The sequence below is a fragment of the Danio rerio genome, chromosome 25 (assembly GCF_049306965.1).
Source record: "Danio rerio strain Tuebingen ecotype United States chromosome 25, GRCz12tu, whole genome shotgun sequence".
NCBI lineage: Eukaryota > Metazoa > Chordata > Actinopteri > Cypriniformes > Danionidae > Danio > Danio rerio.
Genome location: NC_133200.1, coordinates 13,769,824 through 13,795,748, shown reverse-complemented (window position 1 = coordinate 13,795,748; position 25,925 = coordinate 13,769,824). Strand labels below are relative to the sequence as shown.

The 25,925-nt window shown below is 34.4% G+C and overlaps 1 protein-coding gene across 8 annotated transcripts in view; it reads left to right on the top strand.

Moving 5' to 3' along the window:
* Nucleotides 1-2,698: 2,698 nt before the first annotated feature.
* septin15 (septin 15) overlaps nt 2,699-25,925 on the top strand; it is a 54,158-nt gene continuing 30,931 nt past the window's right edge. The window contains exons 1-2 of one of the 8 annotated variants that reach the window (XM_005163084.6): nt 2,699-2,973; nt 7,995-8,091. In XM_005163084.6, coding sequence (XP_005163141.1) covers nt 2,935-2,973; nt 7,995-8,091 — 136 coding nt within the window. In that variant the 5' untranslated portion in view covers nt 2,699-2,934. 8 annotated transcript variants of the gene reach the window in all.

Sequence of the window (25,925 nt, the reverse complement as noted above, 5' to 3'; positions counted from 1 at the left end):
CACACACCTACACTAATTTAGTTTATTCAATTTACTTATAGCATATGTTTTTAAAGCAACCTTCTTGCTGTAAGGTGATCGTATTACCCACTGTGCCACTGTGAATTAATATTTTAGACCTAATTGTCATTCTTTGAAAGTATAAACAGTGTCTTTATTCAATAATTAGATGCCTTTTAAGTGTTTGGGGTTTCTTGAGCATATTTGGGGGTCTTGTAGTTTCTAAAACTATGAAAGCCCTTTTAGGAAATGTTTTTTTTCACATATAATATAATCAATACTTCAAATAAATTAATACAAATATTCAAAAGAGTATTTGCAGGGCTGTTTTCAAGTAAACCTCCTAAAAAGCATTATGTATAAACATATTTATTAACAAGGTAATTAACTGCTTGCTCTACCAAATGGTTGACCATATTTTAATTGTTTTAAATAGTGATTAGAATATTAATAGAATGTTAAATAGAATGTGAAAGTCATTTTATTTCATAATAGTCAAGAATTACTTTTAAATACTGGTTTGTACTACACAGCGGGTGAGGCAGTGGCACAGTAGGTAGTGCTGTTGCCTCATAGCAAAAAGGTCGCTGGGTCGCTGGTTTGATCCTCAACTCAGTTGGCGTTTCTGTGTGGAGTTTGCATGTTCTCCCTGCCTTCACGTGGGTTTCCTCCGGGTGCTCCGGTTTCCCCCACAGTACAAAGACATGTGGTAGAGGTGAATTGGGTAGGCTAAATTGTCCATAGTGTATGAGTGTGTGTGTGTGTGTGAATGTTTCCCAGAGATGGGTTGCGGCTGGAAGGGCATCCGCTGCGTAAAAACTTGCTTGATAAGTTGGTGATTCATTCCGCTGTGGTGACCCCGGATTAATAAAGGGACTAAGCCGACAAGAAAATTAATGAATGAATGACTACACAGCATTGTTAGTGTACAATAAAATCAAACAAACATAATCCTGTTGCACTACTACACTTAAATTTGGTTTCAAGAAAACACGTTAAATGAGAATCTGAAATATTTTATGGCATAATTTAAAAAATAAAGATGACTTAGTGTTCAAAAATGTTTTATTTTGATTATGTTTTTAAATAAATTAGTCTCACACATCATATATGCAGATTGTCAACAATATATGTGTTTATTCCGGTACTTTTAACATAAACTGACGTATTAACCATTTGGTAGAGGTTGATTTTTAGAGATTATTTGATGTGTTGAAATAAAAATGCATGGATTGTGTTAACTAGTGGCATTAGGAGTTAAGAAACGAATTCCAAAAATAGTTTTCTTGGTGGGGCAGTTAAAAGGGTAATAAACAATTATGTACTCAAAAAAATTGGATAATATTAGGCCTATTATTATTATTATTATAAACAAAATAGCAAAAGTGAAAGATTGGGATAAATTTGGTTTTACATTCACACATTCGTCAGTGACGCTTTGTGACATGCTCCCTATATTGTTTACTATGGTACTTTGAATATGGTACTCTGAAATCCAATGTAAGTATAACTTTAAAACAACATTAGCACTATTTAATTGACTGTAAATATGCATTTTGATATACATTGGCCGATAATGTGATTGCACTTATTAGAATTTGCAAAAAATACTTTTATGAAATAATAATATTGAGGAGAAAGTCACAGTGTGTGAATATAAAACCAACTTTACCTCATCACTGCAAGTGCTATTTGATTATTCCACTTGAGGGCACACGTGGGCTACTTCATAACTGATTAAAGGAATGTGTAATATATCAAATATGTATTAATTCCGGTACTTTTAACTTAAACCGACATATTAACTATTTGGAAGATGTTGATATTTTAGAAATTATGGTATGTGTTAAAACATGTATTGAGTGTGTTTAGCGACATTAGTAGTTAAAATGCAAATATTTGAAATTAAATTAAATGCAAACATTTTTTTTCTTGGTGGTGCAGTTAAAGGGTTAACAAACAATATGTAGTATAATAAAACATAGCCTAATATTATTAGGACTTTGGTATTATTATAAACAAAATAGCAAAAGTTAAAGGTTGGGGTAAAGTTAGTTTTACATTCACACATTTGTTCAGTGACAACTTATAACCAATGATTGTAAAAATGCTTGTGACATTATCCCTATATTGTTTACAATAATACTTTGAATATTCGGCCAGAAATCACATGTAAGAATGACTTCAAAACAACATTAGCAGTGTTTATTTGACTGTGAACATTAGCCTATATTTTGATAGTCGTTGGCTGCTAATATGATGCACTTATTAGAATTTGCAAAGAAAACTTTTATAAAATTATTTCATTAAGGAAAAAGTCTGTGTGAATATTACATTTATTTGTGTGAATATAAATTAACTTTACCTTATCACTGCAAGTAGGCTACTATTTGATTATTCCACTTGAGGGCACATGTAGGCTTATTACAGTTTAAATGATTTATCTTATAATCTGTTATCAAAAATATACTTAAAATATTTTTCTTTTCTATTTTTTTATATCTACATACTGACATGTCTCATTTCTAAAATATTTGTATTATGAGTAGAAATATCTCCATCGCATCCTTTTACTTGTAACTACAAATACCACAATTCATAGTAGTATCCCGTCAGCCAATGAAATGAGTGGGTGGGTGGGATTCCATGACATCACCACAACCATCCATTTGGTGTCCAATAGGAGTAGATCTCTCCCGGAGGAGGACAATCGCCTTTCATGCTCGCAGCGTTGTAACATTTTTCCCCCGGCCGATGCTCGCATGCCTGTTTTCGTCCCCTGCACGTTTACCTTCCCCAAAAAGCCATTAATTTAGTCCAAGCCCGAGTGCGCCGTAAGGGTTCGTCTTCTGCTCTCGACCGCTTTTTATTAGAGTCGACTCATCTTTTTATGCCTGATCTATTGGGATTCAGAGTGGGTGTTGTCACAGGACAATGATCGAGAGACCCGACTCAGCTGTGTCCAGCGTTGCAGTGAGTACAATATTCATTCATTTGTCTAAATCTGGGGAGATAATGCATTTAATACACACCAGGCTTATTGATTCTTGTATTTGCATGGTGGTGGGCGAGATGATTCCAAGTGTGACTGGCCGCTAATCATTCATCTGTTGTGGCAAGCCGCTTTCACATGTACTGCTTAAAAGTATCCAGCTATTATTTATTTACTCTCTTAATTGCGCTGATAGCGATTTATTTGATACATTGAGGTAAAGCTAGTTTTATTTTACCTCATTCAGTATTTTCCCTTGATAATTTCGTTTCAGAAGAGTATTAGAAGAGTTTTTTGCTAATTCTAATATGGGAGATTATATTACCAGCCAGTAACTATCAATGTACAAAATTGTTAACAGACAATTAAAGAGTGCTAATGTTGTTTTGAAATCATAATTGCATTTGATTTTAGACTAAATATTCAAAGTAGCGTGGGAAACACTATGGGGAGCATGTCATGTATTACTGAATGAATGTGCGAATATAAAACCAAATTTACCTCAATATACTTTCCAGTGTTCTGTAGTACTCATATTGAGGTAAAGTTGGTTTTATCATTCAGTGACAACTTGTGACACAGTCCATTTATTGTTTACCAAGCTACTTTGAATATTCGTGACTTAAGTATTAAGAAAAAACTCTGAATGTGTGAATAAAAAAACAACTTTACATATTTCCGTCTCATATTTCCGTTGTTTTTACCTTCAAATTCTGAGTTTGCTGTCCTGATTTTTCCCAATTTATTTGATTTATTTTCTCTAAACCTGGATTTTTTTTTCTCACAGTTATTTTATTGAGAACATAGACATAATTACAATTCTGTCATTTGAAAAGGCAATTTCTTGGAATAGAATATTAGTTGTGAGATGTAAAACTCTGATTTTGGAGATTTAGCCTACACAACTCATGTTACAATACAGCGTGGCATGTTTAACTAAATTAGATACAGTGGTTAAACTCTGGTAAATAGAGCACAAAAGGTTATTATTAAAAATAAAATCATGGTTAATTTTTATAATGCTGTTTTCACACCAAACGCAGAGCACATCGTCACTTGCTCTAGTTTACTCATGGGATGTTTTTCCCCTTCACAGAAGTTTTCACAACTTATTTGAACTCTAAAAAAAAAAGTTGACGCAAATCAAATGCATGTAACCGATCATTCAAAGTACCATGGTAAACAATATAGGGAGAATGTCACAAGTTGTCACTGACTGAATGTGCGAATATAAAAGCAGCTTTACCTTAGTATTTGATAGTAAAGTTAGTTTAATATTCACAAATTTATTCAGTGACAATTTGTAACACGCTCCATACATTGTTTACCATGCAACTTTGAATATTCAGTCTGAAATTACATGTAAAAAATGACTTCAAAACAACATTTGCTTTGTTTAATTGACTGAATAATGTTGTACTTTGTTGGCCATTAATTGCCAATAGGATTTCCACATTTAGGATTTGTAAAGAAAACGTTTCTGTAACTATATTATTAAGGAGAAAGTCTGAATGTGTGACTGTAAAACAGCTTTACATCAATAGTAACAGCTTTACATAATAGATTCTCTTAACTTACCATTTTGTTACTCATAACTCTTTATCTTTTTTTCATTACTATACTAAAAACTGTCCTTTCATTTTTTTGCAATTCAGAGTTTGCATCTCACATTTCCATCTTTTTAGCTTAAAATTCTGTTAGATTTTGTTAGATCTTTCTTCCCACAGTTATTTTAAGGAGAATACAGACACTTAATTGCAATTCTTTAATTTCAGAAGCTTATTTTTTGGAAGAAAACATGAATATTGAAATGTGAAGCACATCAATTTTTTGAGATTTAGGCAACATTACGATACCATGTTACAATATAGCATGGCGGGTTTACCTAATTTAAATACAGTGTTTGAACTATGGTAAGTAGAGTAAGAAAAGATTATTATTAAAATAAAATCATGGTTAATGCTTAGTTCACACCAAATGCAGAGCACTTAATCACTTGCCCTTGTTTACTCATGGGATGTTTTACCCCTCACAGAAATTTTCACAACTTTATTGAATTCGGAAGACAAATATTTGACGCAAATTCCACACGTTCACAGCAAACACACCATGTAATTTGCACTGCACATCAATAATTCGCCTTTAGTCAGGCATTTGCATTGAATTTGTATGAAACTTAGGTCTAGTTTATACTTCTACACCGAGTGATCAGCATGACCCACGGTGCCTGCCTTGGTGTAGTTGTGTGTCTATATTTTTGCACGCTGTTTGTTGATCAGTCTGCAATAACATTACCGAAAGCTGGTTGGCAGTAGGTTTTTATGTTCTTTGTGTCGAGTTTCTTAGTGTGTGTGTTTTTTTTTTCTGAATGCTACAAGTAGCTCAAATTTAATCATTCAGATGCGGGAACCGGCAGACCTGCTACAACTTTAATCATAAGGTAAACACAAAACAAAGTCTCCATCTGAAGCTCCTTGACTCGACACTTGTAAACACTCGCTCCATCGGGCTTATGGCTCTCAGCATCGCCCATGCTCGTCATCACTACCAAGCCGGCCAATCACAGAATTAGCGATATGCGTAGTTGTGACGAGTAGTTACAATATTTGAGTGGTGCGTGTCAGCATTAGCGAGGGCTATGCTATGCTATCAAAAATTCTGTAATTAATAATTCATGGTTGAATTTTAGTGATGTACTAGTCAAATTTAGTCCAATATGAAAACTATTTTCTGAAAATTAGGTAAACGACAGTACCTTTTTAATTAATTTAAATGGTTTTGAATATCATTCAAATATCTATCCATATTGGCCATTTACAAATGTGAATTTTAGCAATGAATGCATTTTAACAATTTATTAAAATGGATATTTTGTGAAAGATTACATATATGCGATGGCCGAGAAAGCTTAACGTGCTGCAATTTAAGAAAACACACGCAATTACAAAAAACGCCATCACATTAAGAAATCTGTTTAACAGGACATGTGCAGAAAAAAATGCATACACATAAAAAACGCACTGCATTTTCCCACAATCCAAACAAATGAATGAAATGCGCAACATTTTCTCACATTGCAAACATTTTACGAAAACACACTGAATTTTTCACGACACAAAAAGAACAGAACACAACGGAAATGTTTCGAGGGGGCCCATAAACGAGACCGATGCCACTGTGTTGTGACTATTGATCAGTGAGGTTGATCATTAAAAGGTGAGTTTTTTTTGTTTATGTATTTTTACATCCGGATTCCATTGGCTTTTATTATTTATTAGTCTAAGTAACCATAGCCTAAATAGCCGAGTGAATCACATTTTTGGGTCTCCTTGAAACGTTTTATGTTGTGTTGTAAGAAAATGCAGTGCATTTTGATAAATTGTTTGCGTTGTGTGAAAATGCAGCGCAATTTTAAAAAATGTGTTGTGAGGATTCGTGAGCTGTCAAACTGATGGAGATCTTTTCTTAATTTGCTGCCGTTTTTTAATTGCACGTTTTCTTAAATTGCAGTAGGTAAAGCTCTCTCGGCCACCGTATATTTAATCATGTTACTAAATTGGTTATTTTGTGGAAAAATGGGTAAAAATGTTAAATGTTTTTAAATATATATATATTTTTAAGTAATTTAAATGTTTATACAACTTTATTGATAATGTCCCAAAAATTATTTTAATGTGTAATTCTTTTAAGAATTTGTTACATTTTAATGTTTGGTATTTAATTTTAATGATTGAATAAAGGTTTTCTGGTTTAATCAGTACAATTTTAGTTTATGTACAAGTTTAAGAAAGCTTAACAATTGGAATAAACAGAAAAAAATGTGTTCAAACCACTCAAAAAATGTGGAAAAAATATTAAAAAGTTAATTCTTTTTAATATTGTTTCCACTTTTTTTTTTTAACTGCCTTAGATGAATTTTTGCTGATGAATCCCTTACCCAAAGAGCACCGACACATTAATTAAGCTACCCCTAAGCCCTTTTTAGTTTGGTTTTGGAGTTTTACAATATGTTTTGATATTTTATGACGCAATGTTATGAAAATGCTGTGAGTTTGTGTTTCCATAATATAATAATTAGCTTGCATTACAAATTACTTAGGTGTACATAAATGTTTTACATTCAGGGTTATACACAGTAAATTCCATTTTTATGACAAGATTTCACAATGTCGTCACATTATCCCAATATGCTACCAATATGGTACCGTTGTAATGGTTTATAATACAAAAACATGATCATGGCCATTCATTCACACACAAAAAGTTATCTAGCCCTCCCCATTCTACATATTCATCTCTCTAAGTGATCAGAATGTCCCCTACTATTTCGTTTTCCATTGGCCCACCATGCATGAGAAGCTCCGCGGAACTAAAGTAAAGCGATCAATTGTGTTTGCCTCGCGTAGCGTGTGCTTCGACTTCCGAGAACATGAGATTACAAGAGACGGAAAACCATGCAGAGAAAGGGATGGAGAAGGACAGCATACAGCTGGACAAAGCACTGACCGTCATCTGGAGCGAAATTCACTGTCTGCATGATGATATAGAGCTCATGATGGAATTGATACAAAATGTAACTGGCTGTTTCTCGCGAAATCCCATGCAATCCTTCCTTTTCCCTATTGACTTTTGGGTTTCCAAAGTCGAGTGCTTTTTCCTCAATTCGGTTTAAGTTTTTGGAAATTATTTTAATCATTTAATTTAATTTTAGTTATTTACTTAGTAGCCAAAATTGGACCTGTAGCAGTTTTCAGTGTGTTGTATGTGCTTTACACTGATCTGCTTGCTTATCCTCAAATTAGTCCAATTGCTTGTTCTCCTTTGTTGTGGAAACCCTGCATGTTAGCTTGACGTTATCCACTGTAATTAATGGTAATATTAGCACAGACCTGCGTCTGAAGTCCTCTTGAGCCCTGTTTTGAGAGGGATAACGGTAATGGGGGTGCTGTTTGTGCTCTTTAATCAGAGGAATGTGGAGTAAGACTGTTTTTTCTTCCAGCAGAGGAATCTGGAGGGTTATGTTGGATTCGCCAACCTCCCCAACCAGGTGTACAGGAAATCTGTGAAGAGGGGCTTCGAGTTCACGCTCATGGTTGTCGGTAAGTTGCTAAATTCTTTTGCTCACCTGCGAGAATGGAATTCTGGGAAATAGACGCTTGTTCCAGGTAGAGAAGATGTCATTGTTGTGGTGGATTTGTGATTTGATGTGCACTCAAACAAATGATTTCGCTGCTCGTTCAAACTACTTATCTAAAATGAGCTGAAGCAGCACGATTCTTGAGGTTTTTTTTGGAGACAGCTTAATTGTTTTATGATTAATCCACTTAAATCTAAGTGAACTTAATTGATTGGTGTTGGGACAACATGAATACATTGAGACGTGGGACCCTGTATTTTTTACAGTGTATTACATTGTAAAAAATGCTGGGTTCTACACATTTTTTTTTCATGTTGTCCCAACACAAATCGATTTAGTTCACTTTATATATATATATATATATATATATATATATATATATATATATATATATATATATATATATATATATATATATATATATATATATATAAAGTGAACTAAATCGATTTGTGTATATATACACATTTTATATATATATATATATATATATATATATATATATATATATATATATACATTATATATATATATATATATATATATATATATATATATATATATAATGTATATATATATATATATATATATATATATATATATATATATATATATATATACATATATATATATATATATATATATATATATATATATACATTATATATATATATATATATATATATATATATATACATTATATATATATATATATATATATATAATGTTTTTTTTTTACTAATTTAGGTGAATTGAAAATGAAATAATTATTGTACCTCCAAAAAACTCAAAAATTGTGTTGTTTCAACTCATTTTAAATGAGTATTTTAAACGAGCAGCAAGGATTTTTTAGTGTAGAGGGAAAAAGATGTTTACATATTTATCAATTGCATTGTGGCCATGATATAGTGCCTTTGTGATACTTATGCACATTTATAGATATTTATTTTATATCAGTGACATTTTTTTCTCAATTGCGTGAGTCCGAAGTCAGAATTGTGAAATAATGAACTGATAAAGTAGATTAAAAGTATATATCTAGTAGAAATGACAATTTTTAGTGAGCTGAAAGAATTTTTTCATAGAAACTATGGATAGAAATTTCTCAAATTATTATTTGCAGAGTCTACAAGTCACATTTTATCAAACATGGAATTTAGTTTTAGTTTTGTTTTCATTCACACTGTAAAAACGTAATTCTGCCTTAATTGTTTTGGTGAATCAAATAAACTTTTTTAGCCGTCTCAACTTACACCATTCAAACTGACTATAAACATAAATGTTTGTTAAAACCTGATTAACTTATTAAAATAAGTTGAAGCAACATAAAAATATTTGTTGTCTTGACTCTTTGTCATTACATTTTTTACAACGTAGCTTCAGTTAGCGAGTATGTGCATTACTTACCCCAAAAAACTGTAGAGATGAACGCGGGAGGTAGAGAAATCGCTTTTATCCATTTTATATAGATCGTTGAAGTGCGCACTTGTATCATCAATAATAATAGAGTTGGTGAAACAGATATAAAATTCACGACAAGGAGAGAGGTATAATTTGCTAAAAAAATAACAACAATATTATTGTGTTAGAGCTTAAATAAACCTTATATAGCAAAAACAACATTATGCACGCATATTATTACAGCTGTTCTGTGTTCAGTTGAAACAGTTCACTCTAAGTCCCCTTTAAGTCATTTCACTTAGCGGTCATCTTTAAAACGCCTTTCGGGCATTCTGTCTGAATGGGGAAACATCAAATTCTCTTAAACTCTTTGCCAAGCTTACGATTACATATTTGGAATCTGCAATAAAATTAAACAACAACTGTCACATAAGTATAATTTCTAAATGTTCAAATCAAACATTTTCAGATTGCCCAAGCTTATGTGCATGTGCACTTGAAAGGAACGACACCAACCTTATTTATGGACGTTCTGCATATTATCATCCTCTAGATAATTTTTGCATTACATATTAAAGTAATTCACAATTTAGTCTTGATGGCGAATCTCCTCCAGAAATGACAGTGACTCTTTAAGTTTGTGGGCGTTTGAGTAGTTGTTGTCATGTGATGTGCGTTTGACAAGACTGACTATACCTCACGGTCGTTTCATACATATTACAATACAAAACCAAAAAGCTTTTTTTCCAAGTTTACTAGTGTTTTATTTAAAAGTAGAGATTTCAAGCTTTATGTGGATATAATTCTTATGTCTGTGAAGAAAGTATTTGCTGAGATTCCAGTGTGTTTGTTGACCACAAAAAGTTGTCGTAAAAGCACACGTCTGGTCCGAGCTTCTGCATCAGTCTATAACGATCGATGATTGGCTCCTGTACTAGTAGGCGGGGCTTCATTCACCATATTGACCAGTACAGTTTTCCCTATTCAAAACTATATGAGGGACAAGTCTTGTGTATTCTATAGTCTTTGGTTGCCTCTTGAAATTCAAAAGGTTAAAAATAACCCACCGAAGCACAAACATTTTTAACTCAACCATTGGGTTAAATGAATAACTTAACTTTTTAGAGTGTAATTATGCCATCAGGAAATACTTGGTTAAAGTTAATCTAACCTAATTAAGCTATCACCTCACATTTTGTAAGTGGTTTCGTTTGAAAGTGTAGAATCCATATTTGCACATATGCACATATGCATCACTTTGGTTTTCATTCTACTGTATAAAAGTTATTTACACTTAAATACACAGTATTTTAGATATCCCAGCTTTTACATTGGCTTATTTTCATATTTTTCATATGACAAATGTACAAGTTATAGCTCAAATAAAAGCTCTTGCCGGTACTATAGCATTCTTTTTACTAAATTATATTCACATATCAAACAGTTGCTGAAAGAATCGAGGTGTTTCCGCAGAAGTGAAAACAATACATTTATGATCAATAAGCAGCCCCAGATAGCACAGACAGCTGTCATCTCTTACCTTATGCTATGTGATTCAGGGCCATTTCACCTCTGTTTTTGAGGTGATGTGCATAAGTATTCCTTTTATATGTCTAACGTGGTCCAAACACAGTGAATTATGTTTGATCAAACCAAAGAATAGTGAAATAAGAAAACAATGATCGGTCCTTGTGGCTTGTATAGCACCTCTCATCAGTTAGAAAACAAAAACTTTCGCATAGATTTATGGTAGAGACATTTTTCTTTTTTCCTATGATTACAGATATGTGCAGGAAACACCAAAATTAATTACAGCACGCTAGACCACACAGAACCTAAAATGTTCTGTTTGGGAAGCTTGTTAAATTTGGGTAGGCAAAATCCAGGCCGAAATCCCAAAATAACAGCAGAGTTAAACTGGTTAAGGTGAAAAACCCCTAAAATTAGTTTTTGAAAAAATGAAAAAATGAAAAAAAAAAAAAGTTTCTATATATATATATATATATATATATATATATATATATATATATATATATATACACACTGAAAAACATCCCACGTGACAAAGGGTTAATTGTGTTAACTTAAATTCTGCATTAAAGGTATGCAAGCGAGAATCTAAAAAAACATCTAAAAAATGCAATTTGCTTCTAGCTTTTACTTCTATTTTTTCATGCAAATGTGCAATTTTGCTGATGTTGTAATGGGAAGCAGAACAAAAACAGGCCTTAAATGCAAATAAAGATGTATATAGAACATGCAAAATAATTAGTCAGTTATATAAATTAATAAAGTCTTATTTTACATAGGCGAGAAACACAAATGATAACCATATTGTAGAAAACACCTAAAATAAGCATGCTGTTTGGCTCCCAGTGAATAATCATGGCTTGGATGGATATTGACATATTTGTTGATGCACGAAGGGGTTTGTTCCCACATTAAAGAGTGTGTTTGAATGATCAATACCATTGTCACCATCACACACAGTCTCTCTGCGGTTCAGATGCTGTGACTAAACTCGAATTGGAAATATAGATTTTGGTGATGTAACCGTCTCGCTATAGTGACGGGTTGTTTCTTTGTTTATTAGCACTTGCGGTTGGGCTGCTTTCTGCTGTGGAATAATCTCTTTATTTTTGTGCTCCTCTGCTCGTCTTCCAAGCTGTATTTTCATCTCTTTCTCGTTCTCGACTTCAGTTTTAAAGGCCAGTTTTCTAGTTTGGGGTTTCCTGTTTGGTAGACCAGCCCGTTGAGATCAATGTGCTGATCTGATGGCAGAACTGTGCAATGCTAGTGTTTTTAGAAAGCTATAGTTGTGGCTGCTTTTGAGGATACAGTTCACCTAAAAAAGACATTTGAGTCATCATTTACTCACATTGGTAGTGTTCTACTTCTGTGTGCCCTTCTTTCTTTTTTAGGATCACAAAGGGAGAGATTCCAAAAAAAAATTGTTCTGCTCAAGGTTGTCCATGTAATGGTAATGACATTGATTGTGTATTTACATACACTCACCGGCCACTTAATTAAGTACACCTCACTAGTGCCTTCAGAACTGCTTTAATCCTTGCTTTATAGAGCAGTTGGACAGTGGGCGGTGATTGTATATTGGAATACTCATTCATTTATTCATTCATTTTCTTTTCGGCTTAGTCCCTGTATTAATCCGGGGTCGCCACAGTGGAATGAGCCGCCAACTTAACCAGCACATTTTTACGCAGAGGATGCCCTTCCAGCCACAACTCATCTCTGGGAAAATATTGAAATACTAAGTAGGGATTTTTGTATTGTGCTTTTGGATACAATTGTAGGATTTTTTGGTGGGGTTAAAGTCTCATCAAGCATTGATTTGATCAAAAAAGCTGAAATATTTGTATGTTTTCAAATAAGTGTTTTCATTCTGTAAAACGTTTTAAATACAATATATTCTTGTCATTGAAAAGCAGAATTTTTGTATGACTTTTCTTATTTTCAGTGTTGTGATCAAGACCACGTTAAATCTTAGAGACTTTGCTAGCAAGCAGTGTTGTGATCACGTGGGCTTTGCACGCTGGCTCTGGATGCTGCTGGATAGAATAGCTGTAATGGAGTTTAGAGAGTATCGGACTGTTTAAATCGGAGATTTTTAACGCAGTCTGATATAGTTTTTTTGGACTGATATCGGACGAATTTCCGATATCAATATCGGATCGGGACATCCCTAGTGATCATTGACAAATCATTACAATATGCTGGTTTAAATGATTGAGTTGATGTAAAGCATTTTTTTTTATTTTGAATTTGAAAAAAGAGTGAAATAGTAATCTTAGGCCACATAACTATATTTTAACAGTCATTGTTTTGATCATATTAATAAGGATTGCATATTCTGTAAATCTTATTGCAATAAACATTGCAATATGAATACAGTTTCCCAAGATAGTTTGAATAGGACTTTTTGACAGTTTTCTGGGCAGTCTAACAGTATTCTGGTTCAGAAATTAAATAATCACAATGCAAAAAATTCTCATCTCATTTCTAATTTAAATATCAAAACATTCTTAGATCAAGTCAAAATATTGTTTTATTTTTAACTTTTGAAGAAAAAAGTCAAAATTAAGAGTCAAAATAGTAAAATGATATACCAGTGGGGTAAGAAAATGTAGTTTTTACTTGAAATGTGGATATTTGGACTAGAAACACGGCAAAAATTGTGAGGAATAAATAAAAATGTATGAGTCATAAATCATAAATAAATTCTATATAAATTACAATACTGTAAATACAATTCTGTGACTCCTGGTCAAGTATAATTCAGAATGAACATTTCTTATCTTGTGCTGTGCACATTGTGATATAGATATCAAAACTATATATTTTGCAGTCCTAAAATGAATACATCCTTGCTTATTTAAAGCATTAATGTTTTACCTCAAGATGACACCTCCACTTAAATTGTCGCCAAACTTTTCCATACATGCTGTGATGACGTCTAGCTATCCCAGTGTACAGTATAATGCATCTAATAGGAGTAAGCTGGGTTTTTATCGGCTTAAAACTGTCCACAAGCATGTCCAGTGGCCATTAAAGGACAGAAGTGAAAACAGTCATCTTGTTCTCTTGTCACTCATCCTGACGGACACCACGCGGCTTTTGGCCATCGACTTCATTTTTCCCTCCAAAATTTCAGGGAGGAAAAAATCTGTTTCCTGTCTTTTCTCTCTGTCTCTCTCTGTCTCCCTTGTGTTTTTTTCCACAAGCATTTCCTTTCTTGAACTTTCCCTCTCAACCCAGCTGGCAAAATGTTTCTAAAGGGAGAGAATGTTAGAAAAAGTTAAGACGTATTTAGACGTTACGAGTTATTTAAGCCGCGATTAAGTCATTAACTCAAGCCACGGTTTCTTTCTAAGAACTTAAAAATGCAGCTTGGAGTGTTCGAAATATGTTTTTTATAGCCATTATTCCAGCCTTTTTTCATTATTCAAGCTGTTGCACCTGTACAAGCAAGCAATAGAAAAAAGGCGGCAAAATTTAATGCGTGCTTTCGCTAATTGCTCTGTTTACATTCCTTTACAATAACAACTGTGCCAGCTGTGTTTGGACAAAATGAGTCATTTCAAGTGATGATTTTTCTAATCGGTAGCTGAAGTCCTCTGACTTGACATATTGCTGAATTCCATGTCATTCGCAGATATTTTCAACAGTAATTTGTCTTGCGTGACTTTGTTAGCATAGCTACCACTTTGCTCGCATGTTAGCCTTGCTGTAGGTTCATTTAAAAGGTCCCAGGCTAAAACATGGACACACACATGGGGAAGAGATTTAATCTCTGGATTATGAAGCCAAAGCTTCCCTTCTCTGGCCTGCCAACAGGTCAACTAACAACTCGGTCATGGAGCTAAGCCTGTCAGACAGTCTTAGACGATACATGCTAATATATCCGCCACACACAACACAAACACTGGAGTAGATCAGGGTTTTCAAAAAAAACTCTCTTTTAAAGTTTCATTTGAGGTGAATGTGGAAATATTTGGCGTTTGTTTGAGTCTTTAACATGTTTTATATATTCTTAACTTTGATTCTGTGACGACTGTGTAAAGTATATATTCAATTTAGCAAATCAATTAGAAGTTTAAATTGAGTTTCTGAAGTAAACAGTGGATTTGGCTTTATTAAGATACATCATATATGAAGGTGGAAATAAAATAGTTGTGATTTTGCAATTGGTTTTATTATGGAAGTCATATTGTTTTTGTCTTTTTTTAAACATATATTCTGATAACTTATTTGATAACAGATGTGATCTTCACTGAAAAAAATGCTGATTTCCACACAATTCCTTCATGTTGTACCAACACAAATTGATTAAGGGTGTTTTCACATCTGTGGTTTGGTTCATTTGGTCTGGAACAAGGGCAAAAAAATGATACATTGTAGCATTTTTCTGCCGTTTGTATTTCCATCCACCTATTTTTATGTGCATTTTGGATGTGCGCATAAAAAATAGTTGATGGAAACCCCAAGATGTGCATTAAATTTGAAAATTTGCATAACTTAATAGGATAAACTTTTTATTCAATAAGAAAAGATGCGCACAAACTACGATGGAAACACTTTTACCACACAAACTCCAGCATGTGCATTAAAAATGTCATGTGATTTTGTTATAATAATCATGTGATGATAAAAATGTGTGTGAATGGACAAACCATCAGGCTAAGCCATTATAAGACATCTGAAATGTTGTTTTGGTCATTCTAAAACGGCGTAACCCTTTCAGTATTAGTATTATTATATTATTAATAACCTACAGAATAGTCAAGAGCGTTTGTGCTCCGCGTCTCATGCCTTCAAACGCCACCACGCGTTCGCTGCGTGTCAGGATTGCCTTCTGAGGTGCAGATCATTAATTAGGTGAAGAAAAGATTGTTACAGCTTCTCCTACTGCAGCAAATTCAGTTTTTACTCCATTGATATTTGGCTCCAGATAATCAGGAAGTGATGATTTTGTTCACTTTGACTCGTTGGATGGAAACGCTGCTAGATTCGCACATCTTTCATGCGACAATCCAGTTTTGCGCATAAAGTTAATTTGCATTTTTGGATGGAAACATAGCTACTGACTGCTTTTGTCCGAACCAGTTGAAAAGAAACTAATTGCAGTTATGTGACAAAATTCACATCAGATGTTATTATGGCCAGATGTTATTGAATGTATCACCTAAACTGCTTTTCGATTGTTCAGAATTAGCCTGCGGGAATATGCCAACGAAACTCCAGCAAGTAAACAAACCGGCAGACACAAAATGTGGCTTTTTACTATGGAGGAACGACCGCGCTGACTGATTGTATCCCTGGTCATAGAATGCTATGTAGTTTTGATACAACACTTTAGAGAAACTATACATTTCAAGAATGAAGCGCAGCTGCAGTTGGAAAACAATGTTTTAATGCATTGCGATGCGCCTTCTCTGTGTGCAAGTCATTTCAGGAGGAGACGTGACCTAATTTAGCTTAACTGTGACATGGTCATCTTATTACCAATGATTCATCAAGTGATGTTTTTCCCTCTCTCTCTCTGTTTAAAATTATTGGTAAAGCTCTATCAGCAAATAATTTTCCTCCACACCCCATAAGATGGGACGGCACATCGTACTATGACAGCGGGATTAGTCTAAAAAGGCAGTTTTCAAAGTAGTTTTCGCAGTTGGGTCTGTTTTAGTGTGGGTCATGTTCTCAGCACAAATGAACCAATCCAGGATTTGTTTAAAAGTGTATTGAGGCCACCTCTTCAAGGAGGTCTAGGTACGCTTTTGGTCTGCTTTTGCTGCGCATTTGAGTGCGATTGCTACATTCTAACCATAGGACGATAACCGTTTTCATATACCGCGGTTTGGAAAAGTCAAGGTTTTAAAACCGTCAAAATTTTCAGCTATACAGTTCCCTAGGTATGTGTACAATTATTATTTTTTTTATTTATTTATTTTTTTAAAGTTTTTTTTTAGGACAACAGCATCTGCAGCAGAAAAAATATCCAAAGATGCCATTTTAAATTCTAAAAAAATCTGTGTTTTTGAAACAAATTAAGATAGCAGAAGTCAATAATTGAGTTTTTTTAGCCTGAGCTGTTTACTGCTTCAAAATATTTTTTTGTATGTTACGCAAAATAAAATGTTGTGTTCAAAAGGGAATAAAGTTGTTGTTTTTTACCCAGACACTTAAAAAGATATATTTTAGAGCAATAATCACTATACCGTGAAACCATGATAATTTTATCCAAGGTTATCATACCATAAGAACCTTATTCCGGCCCATACTACATTCACACCTGCCCAAACGAACCAAGAGGGGAAACGAACTCTAGTGCGATTCTACCGGACTAAATAAGGCAGGTGTGAAAACAAGTTTACTTAATAGTTTTTATAAATTTAAGTGAACATGAAACTATTAAAAGCCTTAAAAGGTCTTAAATTTGACTTGATGAAACCTGCAGATTTAAATTGATTTTTAACCTATAAAGTACGAAGTTTACAAAATAACTTTTTGGAAACCTTATGGTCTGGTGTCACTCAGTCTGACATGACTTAGAGTTTTTATGACAGCTTACGCAATATATTAAAGCCCTGTAATTGATTTTCTGTCTAAATTACAATCGATACACTTCAACTCAATGAGGCTTAACAGTTCTTCTGCACATTAGGAAGTAAAGGGTATAAATAACCGACCACAGGTTTCATATCTATAATCAGAACATATAAATAATGATCATTGAAACTTTTTTTTCCTCTGTTGAAACCTTTAAATCAGTGTTAAAAAATGATTAAACCAATAATAACATGGTAAGTTTACAGTTGAATCAGAACTTTTAGCCCCTTTTTGAATTTTTGTTTTCTCTTTTAAATATTTCCCAATTGATGTTTAACAGAGCAAGGAAATTTTCAAAGTATGTCTGATAATATTTTGTCTTCTGTAGAAAGTCATATTTGTTTTATTTTGGCTAGAGTAAAAGTAGTTTTTAATTTTTTAATAAACATTTTAAGGTCAAAATTATCAACCTTTTAGGCTAATTTTGTTTCTACAGAACAAACCATCATTATACAATAACTTGCCTAATTACACTAACCTGCCTAGTTAACCTTAAATTTGCATAGTTAAGCCTTTAAATGTCACTTTAAGCTGCATAGAAGTGTCTTGAAAATTATCTAGTCAAATATTATTTACTGTCATCATGGCAAAGATAAAATAAATTAGTTATTAAGAATGAGTTGTTAAAGTCATTGTAATATTATTTATTTCCGTTAAACAGAAATTGGGGGAAAAAATAAACAGGGGGGCTAATAATTCTGACTTTAACTTTATTTTACCCTAAGTTCCCTCAGCTGAATTGTTAACCTCAAAGCAGCATTGTTCTAATTTATTTAAAATAAAAATTTAAGATAACTAATACTACAACAGTTGGAAGCATTTGTTACTGCTTCAATACAGCTGTTGTGTATAAGATGACAGATTCAGAACCGAAAACAAGAAATCAATGCACCATGAGAAAACATCGTTCATAGCTTCAGGCAGAAGATGTAATGAGAGCAACCCCAGCTGTTTATGTAAAGGTCTGTCGTTGGGGAATGTTTAACCCACTTTCACAATATCTGTTTATGAGGCTATATGTAAACATTTAGGTCCATTTAATGGCGTTTCAAAACTTTTCATCCGCATGATAGTTCACCCCAAAATGAAAAGCTGTCTTATTAATTTCTCGCCTTCATGTCATTCCAAACCCTTGAGACTTTTGTTCGTCTTCGGAACATGAATTAAGATATTTTGGATGAAATCTGAGAGCTCCCTCAACCTCCACAGGCAGCAATGTTCTTCACACATTCACACAAGTCCAGAAAGGGACCCAAAATGTCATCAAAACAGTGATTCAGTTGGAATATTATCAAGCTACGACAATACTTTTGTTCACACAATAAACAATTATAACAACTTAATTTAACATTTCAATTTTCCCAAGTGTTTCTTTTGAACGTGCGCCCTATACTGACACTGACAATGGAGAAGAAGCCATTGAATGGTTATTTTTGTTTTAGAAAAACGTATTTCGTAGCTTGATAATAGGGGTGTCAAAATTAATTGTTTCTTCGGTGCACCGTGATGCAGACGCGGACAATTCGGTATCAGTTCAGTAATAAACATAACCGGTTATTATGTACTGACGTCATTTATCTCCTATGCGCTCTGTCGCGAGGGAGGTGAGCGCGAGTATTTACAACACTCAGCCAACTAAGGGCCAGCCCGTGGCATAGGCACCGTAGGCAAATGCTAAGGGTGCTGTATTTCCAGAGGGGCGCCAGAAATGAGCGCGGTTCAGTTGGTTTTGTTTTCGATATTCCCGACACATTCAATTATAGACGACAATAACTCAAAAACCTCTTACCCTAAAAAGATCTAAAGTGTGTTTCCTACAAAAAGACAAAGCTGGTTATGTTTCACAGCTGTCTTTCTTTTATTTCGCTCGACATTACAAGCACTGCTCCGTTTGAGCCCTCGCATTATGTGTTTAGCCGGTAGAGCTCGCGCTTAGAGGAGCTCTCAGTAAGGGACTGTCGGAAAAGTGCTTCTTTTTTTTTTTTTTTTTTTTTCTGCTCCGCTCAGCGTGAGCTCTCCCTGTTGCAAGGCCTCAAGTGTGTGTGTGTGTGTTTGTTTATTTTTTTGGTGCTGTCTATGTTTGTGTATGTGTTTGAATGAGAGACAGAGTGGTGCTGTGTGTCTGTGTGTTTATACAGACAGCTTGTTATAGCCTCCCCCCTAAAATATAACCGTGATGCACCTAGATATCGAATTGAACCGAATCGAAGGCATGATAATCGTAACGGAACCGAACCGTGAGACCAGTATAGGTTCACACCTCTACTTGATAGTATTCTGATTGAACCATGGAAGGTATACAGTCTGTTTTGAGGAATTGTTTGTGTGTGTTTTTTTTAGTTTTTTTTTTTTTTTTTTCACTTTTGAACAAGTCGGAAACGAGTTTTCCAGAAGTTCCAAGTTACAATGGGTTGACTCACTTTTTTTTTTTTTTCCCCTATGGTCGAAATAAACTTTGTAAAACACAAAAAGGTTTGAATAGCCCCATAGTACAAGTGTTGTTTTGATTTAATTCCTCATGCATTAATGGAGATGAAATAAAGCCAAATAACAGTTAGGCTTAAGCCTGATTTATACTTCTGCGTCAAGTGACCGGCGTAACCCATGGCGCATGCAACGCGCGTGGCTGTGCATTTATACTTCTGCGCGCTGTCTCTGTTGGTCTGCATTAACACTTCCGAAACGCTAGTTGGCAGTGAGGTGTAAATCTTCCTCTGTGTCGAGTTTCTTCGCTTCTTTTTTGCGTTTCCTGAACACTTCCTGGATGTACAAGTGGCTCAAACTCACTCATTTTGAGGCAGGAACCGGCGGACGTGCAACAACTTTAACTATGAGGTAAACACAAAACAAAACCATCCATTTGGAGCTCCTTAACGGGACTCCACACTTGTAAACAATCACTCGCGCCATTCGCGTGGCTCTCGGTCCCGCCCCGACTCGTCAGCGCTACCAAGCCGACCAATCACAGAGCTTGCACTATGCGTTGTTGCGACGTGTAGTTAAATTTTTTGAGAGGTGCACGCCAGTGACGCCGACGGCCACGGCGAAGGGCTATGCGTCAGCGCCGTAGCATACGCCGGTGTTTGACGCAGAAGTATAAATCAGCCTTTAGAATAGGGTGTACATGTCACCTCGTGTGTGTGTGTGTGTGTGTGTGTGTGTGTGTGTGTGTGTGTGTGTGTGTGTGTGTGTGTGTGTGTGTGTGTGTGTGTGTGTGTGTGTGTGTGTGTGTGTGTGTGTGTGTGTGTGTGTGTGTGTTCTTGGGAGATTTTACAAAGCGTTGCTGATTGTTATCTCAGGCTGTTCGGAGATGAACTCTGACCTTTGTCGCCGAACAATGGATCTTATCACTACAGGAGCCCCTCTCTGCAAGCCAGCTAAACACACACTTACTATCACACTTGCATTCTCACGTCCCTAACGGTCAGCAACTGCAGTAAATACCCCATTCTGAAGCTCTAGTTTGCTCTAACTAGCATAAAGTTCTGTTGTTGGCGCTAGTGTTTATCTGCTAGTTTTAAAGGGCCTCTGTTGCTCTGTCCACTATCTGTGTGTTAAAGGGTTGCGCGACTGTATGGCAGCAATACTAAAGCCCCTTTTATGAGGGGAAAAGAGTGAGCAGAAAAGAAAAAAAGCCAGAGAGGAAGAGAAGGGATAGTTTAGGATTGGACAGGGGGGAGCAGGGCAGTGGAAAAGGGGAGTAGGTGGGGGATTGTCAGGATATCTGAGCCAGTAATGGGCCCTGGGGTGCTTTCTGGCCCATAGCATGATGACAGGAAGAGGTATAAAGATGAAAGTCAAGAAGAATGTGCGGAATCCCCTGGAAAGTTTGTCCATTTGTCCCACTCCTCCCATCTACATGCTGATTCGGAGTAGTGGCAATTAATACAAGTAGAAAATTTGTTTTTAATCAAGTATGTATTGTATTATGAATAATTGAATAATGAATTGTCTGTCATTTTGTAATGCCCATTATAAATGTCGTTATTATTATTATTATTTAATGTATACAACCTAAATACGTAAATACTAAAACCTGAGATTTACTTTTTTATATATAATATAAAAACTTAAAAGAAGATATTGGGATAAATATATAAACAAATATATAAACACTTTAAATATTAAAAATAATAATAATATTAATAATAAAATTGTATGACGTCCTTTCCATTACAGAACATAAAAGATATGAAAAAATATGCCAAGTTTTTCCTAGAGGTTTTGGGTTTTATGCCAAGTAAACCACAGGTTTTTATAGTATGTAGTTGTTTATATGAATAGGGAACAATATGATTAATTGAATAATGGATTGTCTGTCATCTTGTAATGCTCTTTAGAAATATCTTTTTTTTAAATTATTTAATGTATATTAAAATACAAACTTTTAAAAGCCATTTTTTATGCCTAAAAATCCAAACGTTATCATGTGAAATGTGATCAACTTGAAAGAAAATTGGGATAAATATTGAAACCAAAACTTCATTTCTTCATTCATTTTCTTGTCTGCTTAGTCCCTTTATTAATCCGGGGTCGCCACAGCGGAATGAACCGCCAACTTATCCAGCAAGTTTTTACACAGCGGATGCCCTTTCAGCTGCAACCCATCTCTGGGAAAAAAAACAAAACTTGAAAGATTTAAATATTAACAGTGTTTAAGCAAACTAATCTAAAACTTATATTATAAGTTTTATAACATAATAATAATAATAATAATAATAATAATAAAGCAACTGTTCAGGAATTGTATAACATCTTTTACAGAACATAAAATAAGATATTTTGAAAAGTGTCAGTTTTTTTATATTCCTTAAAAACTAGTAGTTGTCCAAAATATCAAGTTTTTTCATATCATTTAAAAAAATATTTTTTTACCTCTAACATTTATGAATTTTTTCAGGTATTTCTGTTGATTAAATAATCTTTATAGAGCCATTCCATGCAAATGTCACCAAAATAATGAAACCTTTTCTGTTTTTTGTGTAGTTTTGTAATTTACAGTACTGTAAAAATACTCAAAAACGCATCTGTCAATGTTTTTAAACAATTATATTTGATGTGCTAAAGTCAAACAAGTGCCAATTTCACATATGTCACATCCACAACGGAGAGAGGTCACATCTATAATGAAGCTTTTTCCTCATAAATGCAAAAATGTCAAATAAAATAAAGTCAGTCATTTTTGTTCTAAAGTGAGCCAACTTTTATTCTTTAGATTAGCAATTTTTCCTGGGGTTGTGCAGTTTAATTCACAGAATTTCTATGAAGTATGTCTTATACTGTAAACTACTGTAAACTTTTTTTGGTCACATCCATAACGCATGTTTATTTTCCTAATTTAAAACCTAAAAGTTGTTTACAGATTGATATTTTTATGATCCTATAGCTCTGTGGTATAGTTTTGAAAAATATAGATTTCAATATTATGTTAACATATAATTTCTCTGTGAATTTATGTTTAGAGTTTTTACTGCAAATATTCACATCATTAGCGCTGGAATTGATCTATAATCATATGCATGAGGGTGTGTAAATGAAAACTTTCCGGGTGAACTATCCTTTTAAATATAGAGCCATTTTCTGGGGCATAACCTATTTGAGGTTTGTCCCAAATTATGCAAATTTTGCACCACTAGCTCTTCCGAACTATCTTATTTAATTATATTTGGGGGTTTTAAATCTGTTATAAAATGGTAAGTATACTAGACATGCTTTATCAACACACTGGCGACACTCTTTTGAATAGCATTTGCCCCACTTTTTTGTTTTAGCCAAATGTTAAACGGGTCAGGAAGTGATGCTAGCATGAGCCTTTTATTCGGAAATGACTGTTCCCCTGGTAGCCTGTCTGGGTCCAGTTCCAGTGGAAATATGGTCTGTTTATCCACACTATGTGGTTGTGCCAGTCTATTAGCACTCCTATAGGCTTTTTCCTGTGTTTGATGGTTTTCCAGTCTCCCTGTTTGTCCCTGCTGGAAAGGCACATGTGCTGTAGCTCTTTTGACTGCAGTAGTGAAAGACAGATGATGAAGGGACCAAAACGAGACTGGGAGGTGAGTTCACTCCATTCATCCATGGGTCTGATAAAGGTCAGCCAACTGTGAACTAGACCTGAATCCTTGCTGTGTGACTGAAGCGTCTCGTTTTCAAAGATCATGCGGACCGATATTTAATTAAAAGAGGGGATGAGGCTAATTGGGTCTGGCTTTTCCCTGAGGGGTGAAAGCTGGGAAGGAGAAGGAAAAAAAAACAGGGCGTTCGAGATAGCTGGAGCTGGAGGAATGAGCAAATTAATTCCCACCAAGTAAAGGGCTTTGTGAACTCATCCTCCTATTTGTGAGTGTACATGTGTTAGTGTGTTTTTTTCTGTACACTGTAAAACCCAAAAAGTAAGGTAAGTCAAACCATTTTAGGAAACCGATTGCAACAAACCATTTAAGTTCAAAGACTAAAACCAATGAGTACTGTGAGCTTAATCCATTTAAGTAAATTAAGCAATTTGAGCACAGTAAAACTCAATAAATAAAGAGAACTCAAGCCAACTGAGTACTGTAAAATCTAATAAGTTACAGCAACCCAAACTGTTTAAGGAAACCGATTGCTGCAAACCATTTGAGTTAAAAATTAATCTATGAGTACTGTGAACTTGCTCCATTTAAGTTGAAGTAATGAGGTATTTAATTAAGTCATTACCTTTAACACTGAGTTCAAAACTCTATTCAAATGAGTGAAATTAACTTTCAGTCAATCTTGAGTTACCTACACTCATTTCATTCGATAAAGTAGTTGGGTTTTATAATGTAGAGTGCAAGCATTTACTCGCCCAAGCTCATCTTTGTGAATGGTTGCAACAGTAGGATTTACACTGATTTTTGAATGTTTTCATAAAAAATTTGTTGATTTATAATAACACTCACTTTATTTATTTAATAAAATAGTGTAGTCAACCAGAGTTGAATAGTTGAAATTTAGAACTTTTTGATTGATTTCAGTGATTTCAGCCGATGGGATACTTTTAGTTTAGCTTAGCATAAAGCATTGAATCAGATTAGACCATTAGCATCTCACAAAAAATTGTTTAGTTTTAAATAAATTTTTTTTTTTTCTTTTAAAGCTTGACTCTTCTGTAGTTACATTGTGTATAAAATATATATTAATATTGAGCTAGGATGTGAGTATAGTTCCTAGCCATATTAGCATAGAAAATAGCAACTTTCATTTGTGTCAGTTGTGAGGCTGGTTTATACTTTTTTGTCAAGTGATCACCGTGACAGATGGCGCTTGCCTTGCGCGTAGTTGTACATTTATACTTCTGTGTGCTGTTTGTGTTCGTCTGCAATAACACATCCGAAACGCTTGCTGGCAGTGAGGTTTTTATGTTCATCTGAACCCTACCTTAATGTACTCGTAGCTAAAACTCGCTCATTCTGAGATGGGAATTGGCGACGTGCAACAACTTAAATCATAAGGTAAACGCAAAACAAAAGTTTCCATCTGGAGCTCCTGTACATGACTCTCCACTTGTAAACACTCGCTCCAGGTTCACAGCACTTAGCTCTCCACCCACACTTATCACAGCTACCAAGCCAACTAATCAATAATACATTACTTGAAATGTGCGCATCAGTGTTGGCGTCAGCCACGGCAAGGGCTGTTCAACCGCGCGAAGGCTGTGTCTGCGCTAAGGCTGCGTCAGACCATAAACGTGCAGTTGGCACAGAACTATTATTTTATAAAATATTTTAAACGAGATGCTAATGGTCTAATCCGATTCAATGATTTATGCTAAGCTAAGGTAAAATTGGTCTTGCCAGACCTAAAAATGGGCTGAACGGTTAAAAAACTCAACTTTTTAACTCAGGGTGACTTGTGAAATGAATTAATTTCCCAAAAATTGTGGAGTGTTCCCCATAGTAGGGCCTGCTGGCCAAAGTTGCCCCATTGTAACCTTTGATTTGGCACATGATCCCATCTTAGAGGAGAAGTGAGTATGATGGATAGGATTGGGGCGAACAGCTTTAACACAGTGATTTTCTAATTTGATGTTATCTTTTTTTGTTTATTTTATTGCCAAGACACAAAAAAGCAAACAGAAATTAAATGTTTTGATTAAGTGTTGTAAATGAATCGTATATTAAAAAAATGTAATGTCACGCGACAGATAGAGGACTATGGCAGACATCGGCAAGCAAAAATCAAGACAAAAACTAGTTAATTCTGTTAGAAATTAGATTGTTTTGTTTTTACTGTAATAAGTTCATTATATTACTG